Below are 13,515 nucleotides of genomic sequence, written 5' to 3'. Positions count from 1 at the left end.
AAGCTCTCAGTTTTTCCCCGTTGAGGATGATGTTAGCTGTGGGCTTTTCATAAAAGGCTTTTATGATCTTTAAGTATGTTCCTTCTATCCCGACTTTCTCAAGGGTTTTTATTAAGAAAGGGTGCTGGATTTTGTCAAAGGCCTTTTGGCAGGGAAATGATTTTAAAGGAGTTTATTTGTTATAAGGTATACCAACAATTTGTGTATATATTTCACCAAGTTGGTTAAATTTGCACTTCTTTTCCATGAAGTAAATGACTTCAGCGTAGGTCACTTCACAATTTACATGAGGAAGTATAAGATTTCATCATAGTGAATGTAGTTGTTCTGATACTCAGGTGTTGTGATTCTCCTCCAAAATCTTGCCCTCAAATTTAGAATAAAATCAAAACTTCTTTGGCCCATGTACCTATTTCTTCAACCTCCTCTAACACATGTTTTTCTTCAGTAGTTTTACTCCAACCACATTGACTTCTTACTGTTCCTCGAACTCACAAACTTGTCATCTCAGGACAAGTTATACTTGCTTGTTTCTCTGCCAGGCTTGTTCTTTCCTAGAAGTTGGCTTGACTAGATCAGAATAAAGCTTGGCACATTATAAGTGCTCAAAAGCTATTGATAAACAAATGATGGGTAAAACAATGAATGACTGGTTAGATGGATGAATTTTGTAGGGAAAAACCCTTTTATTAATGTATTCCCTGATTTTTATTGCATTAGTACTTTCAGTCTAATTTGTATGATTGGAGGTTAAAGGTAGAGGTCACCCTGGAAAACGCTCTGAGAGTTCTGTTTGCTTTTTGAATTCCTCAGTTTCATTCAGTTGCTTTTTTTTCCCCCTCCAAAATGGATTTCTACTTTATTTGAATTTTGATCAGTTTGATTTATTTACTCTAGATTTATTTACTCTGGTGCACCAGCTTAAACAATGTCCCAATACTCTGAAATTCCTCTCTCTCTCAGAGATCTTATGCTTCCCCCAAACTATTTCCTAATTGTGAGTAGAATCTTAGCCTGGAGGGGACCATGGAAATAATCTATTTTTAAGCCTGACCTTTTGCAGAAATCCTTTAAAACATTTCTGCAGGTGATCATCCAGATTTTGCTTAAGTATCTCCCTTGACAAGGGACCTGTCCTTAAAAAGACAACTGATGCTTATAGAAATGAGTCACTTGAAATATGCAGGGAAAAGATCTGTTTTCCCCATAGGAGATTAATCAAACTGATTGATTAGAAATGAAAAGGGCTGTGTTTTGAGATTTGGATTACATAGACATATGAAAAATGGAAAGAAAACAACTATTTTGGATCTGTTTGAACCATTTAATGTTTAGCGAACTGGAAAATAGAAATTGAATTGTGTAAATTAGAATCTATGACAGATTTAGATAAATAATCTAAGAAGTTCTTTGTTCCATTCCCATTTAAACGAGAGTAATTATTATTCATGGCAAAGTGGTACTCTGGAAGACTCCCTTTTGATATTATAAAATATTTCTCCTGAATCTTCTAGGACCTCCCATAAATATTAAAATTGCTTTCATGGAGTTACTTAGCTGTCAGTAACATGGAACCCATTAGTACGTTAAAAATAAATAAAGAAGGTCCTCAGATATTCCTTCTCTTATAAATAAACATATTTATTAAATAATATTTTATTTTCAATAAATTGAATTTGTTCTGTTTTCTGCTAAATAAGTACTTTATATAGCTTTCAATACATAGGAATAAATAAAAATGTTTATGAATATGTGGGGGCATGTACACACACACACACACACAAACATGTACACACCAACACACCTATACACAAAAACATGCTCCCCTTGAGGCTTACACTAAGTTACCAATTTAACATTGTCCTCACCAGTTGAAGCCAGGGAGTGTCAGGCTGGACGCTTGCCTCAGTTATAGAGCTTGATTATAAGGCAGCAGAAAGTACCAAGCCTTTAGAGTCGGCTTGGCAATTCTCTTGTTGGAGAACCAATTAAATAAATGGTTTGGATTGCCATTCATAAATCATAACTCCCATAAATTCTTAGGCAGGGAAATGGTTTTAAAAGAGTTTATTTGAAATGACATGTATCAATAATTTGCACATTTCACCAAGTTAGTTAAATTTTCAACTTCTTTTCCTTAAAAGTAAATGACTCCACTGTAGGTCTCTTCACAATTTACATGAGGAAATACAAGAAGTTTTTATCACAATGCATGTTGTAGTTCTGATGCCAAGGTGTTGTGAGTTAGCTTTTAGAAGGAGGAAGCCCTGACACATAGATGGTCATGCGTAACCAAGCTTTAATTAATGTCAGGATCCCATAAAAATTCAGTTACATTCATGATTCAAACTACATAAATTACTGTGCCATTAAATTTTAATGGATTTTATTTACGTTCATTGGTAATGTGTGTGTAAGGAAGAGAAAGGGAGAAAAAAGGAGAGAGACATTTCTTTTCTAAGACAGTTTTATTTTTTTTAATTTTTTTTTAATGTTTGTTTATTTTTGAGACAGAGAGAGACAGAGCATGAACGGGGGAGGCTCAGAGAGAGAGGGAGACACAGAATCTGAAGCAGGCTCCAGGCTCTGAGCACAGGCTCTGAGCCTCACCACAGAGCCCGACACAGGGCTAGAACCCACAGACCATGAGATCATGACCTGAGCCAAAGTCGGACGCTCAACTGACTGAGCCACCCAGGCACCCCAAGACAGTTTTACTGAAATTAAACTGTTTAACCCTTCTCTTTGCAAAATAACTTCACATTTGACTTTAAATTCATTACTTGGGTTTAGCTATTGAGGGTCCTTATATTCTCAAAAATGACCACCACTGGGGTGATCTTTAGTTCTTAAGATTATTCCTACTTAGTTGTTCAAAAGCACTGTATAGTTGGAAGTTAACTTAAGAAGGTTGCACAGGTGTCTTTCATCAGTTTACAGAGGAAGTAAATTCTCTCACATAGATGAGAGATATTTTTAAAGTTTATTTATTTATTTTGAGAAAGAGAGTGGGGAGGGGTGGAGAAAAACAGAGAGAATCCCAAGCAGTCTCCACGTTGTCAACTTAGAGCTTGATGCAGGGCTTGATCTCAACGAAGTGTGGAGATCATAACCTGAGCTGAAACCAAGAGTCAGGCACTTAACTGACTGAGCCACCCAGGTGCCCCAAGATATTTTTAATAAAATTCATCATAAAAATTATAATTCTTTGGGTCTCAGTTGAGCAGTGACTATTTTAACTTTGATCTTAAATACCTGAAATTCCTCAGTTTCTTTGGGAGTGTGTTCTTATAGGGTAATTAAGATTGCTGTACAATGACTTCACATATTTAATTTTAGGACTTACACCGCCTATTGAGTAACCAGAAATTTCAAGTAAATAGGATTTTTATTTCCTCATGCTATTCTTGCTGCCTTGACTATTATTCTACCATTATCAGCTTCAGTGAGCCTTTTCAGGGAAGACTCCTCCAATGCTGCAGACTTGTCCAGATTCCTCTAATATCTTCTCTCAGGGTACTTGTTTTTCTCACTATGAGCTCTTATCACAACTGTAATAAAATTGTTACCTCTGTAACTAGTTTACATGTTTCCCCTGGCACACAGCCACAATACTATGCAACATTCATATAGCTTTCTTGAGAAAACAAAATCTGTAGTAATAAAGAACAAATTGTGTTTGTGAAACGATATTTATGTGACAGGAGGTTAAAATAGGGCAATTTCGGGTTCTTTTGCAGCTGAAAGGCAAGGTTTTGGAATTTTAGACGTACACCTGCATACAGACTTTGCCACAGAGATGCCTTTATTGCTCTAGACCCCAGTTTTTTCAGTTATCCAAGCACGGTAGGCTGTCACTCGCGTATATACTCCTGGCTTATCTGGCAGACCACATTGATCCCCCCAGCTTACTATCCCCACAAGGAACCAAAGCCGCCGTGAGTCCTCTTGAACTAGTGGGCCACCAGAGTCACCCTGAAAGAAACACAATGATTGAATTTAAGTGTGAGACCACCCTGAAGTATTAAGGAGTTTATTTCTGTCAGTAGAAGTCACACTCAGTATGACAATAAAAATAATCTGACATTTCCTGTTGAAATGTTACAGCAAGTTGAAATAGTGTACCAATTTCATGTGAAAATTAACCAAAATCCTTTAAGAACACACACTGTTCCTTCCTCAGGTGTGAGAAGATGAGGTGCATGTTTCCCAGACTGTCCTCAGTCACTTGGTGGACTGCTTCCCATCCCAGACTTTACCTCCTCCAGGAAGCTTTCACAGGGCTGTGCCTTCTTTCCCACCGCCACCCCTTCTAGCTTTGGGTTGGGTTGGTTTTTTACTTCCTGTGTTCCACATCTTGTGTGTATCTCTTTCACCACTTCTATATTATTTTATGCAAACACATTGTATGCCTGTTTGAACTTACTCCCTTGCACCAATTCCCCTTGTGACAGCCGCACATTGCTGCAAAACTCACAGCATTTAGTATACTTATTCATTGTCTGTTTTTCTGGTTATTCTGTAAAGTCTGCCAGGGAAGGCATACTTATTCTGGACCCTGCTATATCCTAAGCTTCTAGCTCACAGGAGATGCTAAGCAAATATTTGTTGAATGGATGAAGTTTCATTTATCTTCCTATTCATAGTACCTGCATGGTGTCTGATGCATAATAATATATCATCAAAAAGTATTCTTTGGTGAATAATCACAAAGAAATTTATAAGGCAATGAGTAAAACATTCCTTATGAAATACTGGCCAATTATAATAACCCAACCAACAAATATTTGTACATGCAATAATCTAGCTGGGGAGACAAATTTAGTCCATTTTACATGCTGCATGGTAGATTGAGTCTGTGGGTTCTGGAGTTAGATAGACTGGATAAGAAGAATTCTCCACTTCTCAGCCATATGACCTTCAGTAAAGTATTTAATAGCTTTTCTGATCTCAGTTTCCTCATCTATGAGTAATGTTTCTATATGTTTAAATGAGTTTTATACATGTAACACTTCCAGTATAGCCTGGCATACAGTCTGTACTACTAATAAAAGCCAACTATTATCAAGTGTGCTTTTAGAATGCTTTGCTATTCATTTGACTACACTTTGTAGCTAGCTCTTCTAATTACTGGTTTAGATTGGGAGAAGGGTCAGTGTGTGAATCACCAATCGCATGGCAAGCACTGCATGGAGCTGATTGGCACCTGCCTCCTTCAGGTTGTGTGTTCGTGCTCCAGCTACCCAGTTCTTTTTCATCGTTGTGCTTCTGCTGCTATTCTTTCTAGTAAGGAATTTCTCTGCATAATATCTAAGAGTGGACGAGCAGGTGTTAAACTAAGAGGGACATGTAATTTATCCTGTATCTGGACAGCTTCACTGCCTGGTTGTGCAGGCATTTTAACTTGTGTTCCCTCTTCTAGACTATAGCCCTGATGAGTGCAGGGAACACATAGTTGTCTAGCACTGTATCTGGTGCACAGAAAACATACAATTTCTATGAATAAATGAACTGAAACAAGTATGATCTCATAATCTCTTTTGTAAAGGGCTAGTTCTTTCTGATGCACAAACTCTATGTATTGTAGTATTTCAGCTGAAAATTAGTGAGGTCCAGAGTGGAACACATAGGGGGAATTTCATGATGACTTGATCTGGGCTTGAGGGGAAGAGTGGAAATTGTGTATGCAGAAGGAAAGGGACATTTTGAGTAAGGCATGAGTAATGCCCTTTTTTTTTTTTTTAATTTTTTTTTCAACGTTTTTTTATTTATTTTTGGGACAGAGAGAGACAGAGCATGAACGGGGGAGGGGCAGAGAAAGAGGGAGACACAGAATCGGAAACAGGCTCCAGGCTCTGAGCCATCAGCCCAGAGCCTGACGCGGGGCTCGAACTCACGGACCGCGAGATCATGACCTGGCTGAAGTCGGACGCTTAACCAACTGCGCCACCCAGGCGCCCCGAGTAATGCCCTTTTATATTTCATGTGTTTCCCTAAGTCGGTTCTAATTAATGCTGAATTGTCAGTGTAGATGTGTGTTACTTATTTGGTGAACTTTTTGAAAACTATGAAGTTTGAGAATTTTTTGTTACAGAACTAGCAATAAAAAAATAGGAAGTGGAACAAGAAGTGTTTCCTATCACAAAGACATCTCCACTTAAAGGGAACAAAGGGCTGATGGGTAATTAATGGTTTCTTGAAAACTGATAAACAGTTCCTCTCCATTTATACACAACTTGTGGTCAATAAAAATGTTTCATTTAGGGGAAAATGCCCAAAATGTGAAAAAACTGTGGAAGAGCTACTTCTTACCCATTTTTTCAAGAATGTGAGAACTAAAATATAAAAGTCAGTAATGTATGCAAACCATAAGAGACTCTTAAAGATAGAGAACAAACTGAGGTTTGATGGAGGGAGGTGGGTGGGGGGATGTGCTAGATGGGTGATAGGTACTAAGGAGGGCACTTGTGATAAGCACTGGGTGTTGTCTGTAAGTGATAAGTCACTTAATTCTACACCTGAAACCAATTTTACCATATATGTTAATTAGAACTTAAGTTGAAATAAAAAAGTGAAATAAAAAAATTGAAATAAAAAACTGTCAGCATTGTTTGAGGAAAGAATAAACTTGATTTTTCTGCATACAATTTCCCCCCACCCCCAAAACAGCAGCAGATTCCCCAAGAAAAGATTAATTTTTCTTAATTCCAGAAATGTTATTTTGGATACTAAGTAGTTATTGCTGTTACTATATGAGGTTGGATTTCAGACATAGGATCAAAATCTATTAAAGGATATAACCACATTAATTGATTAGATAATTTAATTAAAAATGTTAGCATTAAAATCCTATTGTAATTATTTTAAAGTAAGAATTTCATAGTTATTTTCATTTTTATGTTTGGTTAAAAAAGACAGGACCGATCTAAATAGTTCCCCCCTCCCTCATTTGTGCTGTTTTACAATTATAGAAACTGTTGTGACTGAAATAACTAAGCTTTTTGTGTACATTTTTTATCTTCAGGGTGGTGATATTCAGGTGTTATTTATATTAAAAATCACAAAGAAAGTTCTTAAAATTAATGTTGGATCAATTTCATAAGAGAATTTTAACTGTAAAATCTATATAACAATTTTTTGGAGGATCAGGGCTGTGTATTCTAATTATGTTACCTCTATGCTTATCACAGTATCACATGCCAGTAAGTGCTTATGAACTTGGATGATGACATGATAACATTATTTTGAACTTACTCGGCATGCATCCACTCCACCTTGAGGTAGTCCAGCACATAGCATTCCCGACAAAACAGCTCCATTATAACTAGTTGGTGCATTACATGCATCATTACTTATTATTCTGACCCGTGCTTGCTGTAGATCTGAAACTGTGCTACCTGTGAAGTATAAAGCAGAAATGGAATGGGTAAATTAATGATTCTATGTCAAACATGGGAAGGAATAACTGGACTCCAAAACACTGTATCTTATTTAGCAAAGCAGGCTATGGAAGATATATTGGGAGTTTCTTTTCAGCAAAGATGCCCATAGTAGAGAAGAATAAACCCTCTACACAGATCAATTTTATTTTTTTACCTTACTTTGTGATGCAGTGCCCCTTGGACCTCAAGAGCAAAACATATCTGCTATTTTAATATTGACTAGCAGCATTTAAGTTATTCACTGACTGACTTTGAATTGGAAAATTACATATTGAGTAAACTTTAATTTACCAATGAAAGAGAAACCAGTCTGGTTTCAAGGCTAAAGAAATAATTTATTTTACTTGTATTGATGTTCCTTCAGAATGGCACTGCCATTTTTATGATTGGCACACATTTTATCTATTACATCAAATTACTTTCAGTGGTGAAAACACAATGAGGTATTTTCTAGGACAATTAAGTCTTCATATTATTTCTTGGAGATACAATCTACAGCATGAGCTGAAGCATGTGGAAATTGTTAATGCTGTGTCCTTCCACGCCCTGGTTGATACTCTCTTCACCATGGCCCTATTTGTTCTTTTACATTGCCCTCATTATTCATTCAATAAACAAAGAGTGAGCAATGCTTATGTGTGTAGAGTTTCTTGCTCTAGAGGTAGAATTCATTTCATCTCAGAATACCTTAATGATTGTTAACACCTTAGAGAGTGTTAAAACCCTTAGAGAATACCTATCAAAATCTTCTTTTCAAAATTAAAAATTTTCTTTATATGAGAGACATTTGAGATCTATAGAGTCCCTGGTTCATTGAAGAACTCATGTTTCTTCACCACTTTTATTTTACGTTTCCCTATTACTATGTTTGAGAATCCCCCATGATATCTAGGGACACTGCTTTGCTTTGCTGAGGATATGTAGTAATAACTAGAGGTTGGACTCATCAGAATATGGGGTCGTTCCTTCCACAGAACATGTCCTTCAGGTGTTCCCTAATTAAATTACATAACAGCAAGTCCCAGGAGATTTTGTTGTTGTTGTTGTTGTTCTTTGATTTTTCCTGAGACACTTACCGCCATATTCTTGAGATCCCCATCCTGTTACATAAGCAGTAGACCCAGGCGGAATATTCTGGGTAGCCTCCGGGAGACACACCCTATGGATATCTTTGGTAAAGGTGATGCCTCTGTCAAGTTGTATAGCTGCAATATCATTTTCATGAGTTGCAGGGTTATAATTGCTATGGATTAAAATAGTCCTTACTCCTCTTCTCTGTTTAGGAAATGTTGTTGAAACACCGAAAGTGACAGTCCACTGACGAGGATTAGGGTAGCTAAAAAAATATGAGAATGTGTTTTGAAGAGTGAATTTATGAGCATTTCAAATATTTGAATTTTGCGTTTGCCATCCCTTTCCCGGCTAGCAACTATTTGATCAATATCTCTTTGGTATATATTTTCTGGATTACATAGTTAGTAAATGAATGATAATTTGTCTAAAGGGTCTGCGAATTGAAGAGTTGATTAACTCAGTGTTGCTCTTAAGCTTGAATAAAAATAAAATGTATCCACACAACAACAATTTAAGAGTTTTGTGGAGTTTAGATATAGGTGATACAGAAATAAAAATTATATGTCCAGGAAATGATCTTATAATGTACAGTAGCTTATGTAAGAGTGAATGCTAGTTAAAAATTCTAAAGAAAAAAGTAGTTTACAACCACCGAATACATGAATTTTTCATATTGTACTTCTTTTGATCAGTCTCTTTACAGAGAAAATTTTAAAGCTATTGTTCTCTTCTTTCCCTCCCTTCCTTTTCTTTCTTCCAGCAAACGAATAAGAGCATGATTTTGGAATCAGTTAGAATTAGGGGTGCCTGGGTGGCTCAGTCGGTTAAGTGGCCGACTTTGGCTCAGGTCATGATCTCGCGGTCTGTGAGTTCGAGCCCTGCGTCAGGCTCTGTGCTGACAGCTCAGAGCCAGGAGCCTGTTTCAGATTCTGTGTCTCTCTCTCTCTGACCCACCCCCATTCATGCTCTGTCTCTCTCTGTCTCAAAAATAAATAAACGTTAAATAAAAAAAAAAAATAGAATTAGATTTAAATCTTGGCTATGCCATATATTAACTGTGTTATTTAGGGCAACTTACTTCATATCTTTAATTCTCAGTTTATTTTTGCACAAAATGTGACTGATTATATGCCCTCACTCAGTTGTAAGTATTGAAACAATGTTTGGCATACAAGGTAAGCACTCAGCGGAAATAACTATTATTTTCATTAGTTATAGTTGAACAAGTCATTACTACATGTTTACTTTGTATAAGAAACAGTATGAGTCTCTGGGAATAAAAATATAAATAAATAACTATGCTACAGGAATCAGACAACAAAAAGACATAAAAAGTATCCAGATTGGCAAGGAGGAAGTATAACTTTCATTATTTGCAGCTGGCATGATACTATATATAGAAAACCTTAAAGACTCCACAAAAAAACTGCTGGAATTAATAAACAAATTCAATAAAGTCCCAGGATACAAAATCAACATACAGAAATATGTTGCATTTCTATACACCAATAATGAAACAGGGAAAAAGAGAAATTAGGAATCAATCCCATTTACAATTGCACCAAAACCAATACGATACCTAGGAATAAACCTAACCAAAGAGGTAAAGAATCTGTACACTGAAAACTATGGAAAGCTGATGAAAGAAATTGAAGAAGACACAAAGAAATGGAGAAAAATTCCATGCTCATGGATTAGAAGAACAAATATTGTTAAAATGTCTATATTACCCAAAGCGACCTACATATTCAATGCAATCCCTATTGAAATAATACCAGCATGCTTCACAGAGCTAGAACAAGCAATTCTAAAATTTGTATGGAACCAGAAAAGACCCAGAATAGCCAAAGTAATGTTGAAAATGAAAAATAAAACTGGAGGCATCACAATTCTGGATTTCAAGCCGTATTACAAAGCTGTATTCATCAAGACAATATGGTACTGGCACAAAAACAGACACCTAGATAAATGGAACAGAATAGAGAACCCAGAAATGGGCCCACAAATGTATGGCCAACTAATCTTCCACAAAGCAGGAAAGAATGTCCAATGGGAAAAAGACTAACTCTTCAACAGTTGCTGTTGGAAAAACTGGACAGCAACATACAGAAGAATGAACCTAGACCACTTTCTTACACCATAGCCAAAAGTAAATTCAAAATGGATGAAAGACTTAAATGTAACACCTGAAACCATAAAAATCCTAGAAGAGAACTCAGGTGGTAACTTCTTTGATATCAGCCATAGCAACTTCTTTCTAGACATGTTTCCTGAGGCAAGGGAAACAAAAGCAAAAATAAACTATTGGGATTACTTCTGCACAGTGAAGGAAACAATCAACAAAGCTAAAAGGCAACCTTCAGAATGGGAGAAGATATCTGCAAATGATATATTTGATAAGGTGTAGAAGGTTTATTACCCAAAGCATATAAAGAACTAATAAATCTCAACACCCAAAAAACAAATAATCCAATTAAAAAATGAGAAGACATGAACATTTTTCTGAAGAAGACATACATTCAGCAGACACGTGAAAAGATGCTCAACATCACTGATCATCAGGGAAATACAAATCAAGACTACTCTAAGATACCACCTCACACCTGTCAGAATGGCTAAAATCAACAACACAAGAAACAGGTGTTGGTGAGGATATGCGGAAAGGGGAACCCTCTTGCATTGTTGGTGGGAATACAAACTAGTGCAGCTACTCTGGTTTGCTCAAAAAGTTAAAGAATAGGATTACCCTGGGGCACCTGGATGGCTCAATTGGTTAAGCATCCTACTTCGGTTCATGTTATGATCTCAAGGTTCATGAGTTCAAGCCCTATTGCAAATTCTGTACTGACAGCTCAGAGCCTGGGGCTTGCATCAGATTCTGTGTCTCCCTCTGTCTCTGCTCCTCCCCCTCTCATACTTTGTCTCTCTCCTCTCAAAAATAAATAAACATTAAACAAATTTAAAAAAATAGGACTATCCTATGATCTAGCAATCACACTACCAGGTATTTACCCAAAGAGTACAAAAATACTAATTCAAAGGGATACATGCACCCTAATGTTTAAAATTTTTTTTTTCAACGTTTTTATTTATTTTTGGGACAGAGAGAGACAGAGCATGAACGGGGGAGGGGCAGAGAGAGAGGGAGACACAGAATCGGAAACAGGCTCCAGGCTCCGAGCCATCAGCCCAGAGCCTGACGTGGGGCTCGAACTCACGGACCGCGAGATCGTGACCTGGCTGAAGCCGGACGCTTAACTGACTGCGCCACCCAGGCGCCCCATGCACCCTAATGTTTATAGTAGCATTATCTACAATATCCAAATTGTGGAAAAAGCCCAAGTGTCCATCAACTGATGAATGGATAAAGAAGAGGTGGTACACACACACACACACACACACACACACACACACACACTGGAATATTAGCCTTAAAAAGAATGAAATCTTGCCCTTTGCAATGATGTGAATAGAGCTAGAGAGTATTATGCTAAGTGAAATAAGTCAGAGAAAGACAAACACTATATGATTTCACTTATATGTGGAATTTAAGAAGCAAAACAAACAAGCAAAGGGGAAAAAGGAGAGAAAAACAAACAATCTAAGAAACAGAGGCTTAACTATAGAGAACAAACTGATAGTTACCAGAGAGGAAGTGGGTGGGGGGATGGGTTAAACAGATGATGAGGATTAAAAAGCACCAGGTGTTGTATGAAAGTGTTGAATCACTATATTGTACACCTGAAACTAGTATTACACTGTATGCTAACTTTCTGGAATTTAAAATCTTAAAAATATATAAATAACTATGGTCTCTGTTCATGAGCAGCTCCACATGAGACAATTAAGTATCATAAATCACAGGGACTACTGCTAAAGATAAGTGAGCAGATTTCTGTGAGAGTACCATGGGGGAGGAAGAAAGCATCAGGGAAGACTTCATAGGGGAAGTGATAACTCAAAAATCTTCTCATGGACTCTTGGAGGGCCTTATCACATCTATATATCTTGATGTAAGGCTGGCTGTGTCCCCAGAAATCCTCGTTGATGGGTTCTCAGTGACAATCAGGCCTACTGGAAGTGTGCCAATATAAGGTTCACATAGTTTGTTAGCTTTCCTGGATCAATTTAGTAGTGAATAGAAGGATTGGGGAGGCATAATTCAAAGATGTTCCAAGCATTTAAAATCATGAATTATGGGGTGCCTCGGTGTCTCAGTCAGTTAAGTGTCTGGCTCTTGATCTCAGCTAAGGTCGTGATCTCACTGTCTGTGGGATTTGTGCTGACAGCGCAGAGCCTGCTTGGGATTCTTTATCTCCCCGGCTCTCTGCCCCTTCCCTGCTCACTCTTTGTCTCTCCAAATAAATAAAAAAAAAAGTTAAAATCATGAATTACTTTGGTAAACGTTGATGATATTTATAATGGTGACTTTCATTATAGTGATATCCTTTACTTAGCTTTTGGTAGTTGGGTCTGCATAGGGCTTAGAATACAGACTGTTTATGTATTACAGCCTTTGTTATACTAAATCCAAGCATTTGCATTTCTGGTTCCCACACTCAGAAGCGATTAAAATCAATTAGTTCCATAGTTCTTCTTTGGCCTTTAAAGTGGAAATAAAGATTGAACCTTTAGCTCCAGCCAGATTGCATTATTCTCTTACTATTTTTCAGGTTTAAGGGCATTTTCTCAATCTTCTTCTTCTCCCTAAAATGTTAATATCCCTTCCTCCATTTCTTCGTATTGGAATTCTGAAAAATCTTCACTATTTCTAAGAAGTCCTTTGCAGATTTGAGGGTATTGCTGTATAATATAGTGCCTGTTACAAAACGATTAAATTAAGAGGTAGTAAAGTTTAACAAGACTAGCGCACAATGCTCTTAAACCTGAAAAAGTAGGCAGAATCCAGGGGAAGAGAATAATGCAGTCTGACTGGAGCTCAAGGTTCATGCTTTGAGAAAGAAATTTGGATTGTTTCAATAGGAGGGCTATGGGTGTG

General features: G+C 37.1%; 1 protein-coding gene and 1 long non-coding RNA gene across 2 annotated transcripts in view; one reads left to right on the top strand and one right to left on the bottom strand.

The window, feature by feature from the left end:
- The window catches only part of LOC147581957 (uncharacterized), a 286,206-nt gene that overhangs the window by 12,597 nt on the left and 260,094 nt on the right, over positions 1–13,515 (top strand). The window lies entirely within an intron of this gene.
- The window catches only part of TMPRSS11D (transmembrane serine protease 11D), a 38,132-nt gene continuing 28,328 nt past the window's right edge, over positions 3,712–13,515 (bottom strand). The window contains exons 9-11 of the mRNA XM_086702839.1: positions 8,519–8,778; positions 7,255–7,397; positions 3,712–3,975 (exon numbers count right to left, since the gene is read on the bottom strand). Coding sequence (XP_086558965.1) covers positions 3,814–3,975; positions 7,255–7,397; positions 8,519–8,778 — 565 coding nt within the window. The 3' untranslated portion in view covers positions 3,712–3,813. The remainder of the gene's footprint in view (positions 3,976–7,254; positions 7,398–8,518; positions 8,779–13,515) is intronic.

Source organism: Puma concolor, chromosome B1, assembly GCF_028749965.1.
Source record: "Puma concolor isolate L17-30 chromosome B1, mPumCon1.1.hap2, whole genome shotgun sequence".
Taxonomy (NCBI): Eukaryota; Metazoa; Chordata; class Mammalia; order Carnivora; family Felidae; genus Puma; species Puma concolor.
This window is presented reverse-complemented; position numbering and strand designations above follow the sequence as displayed.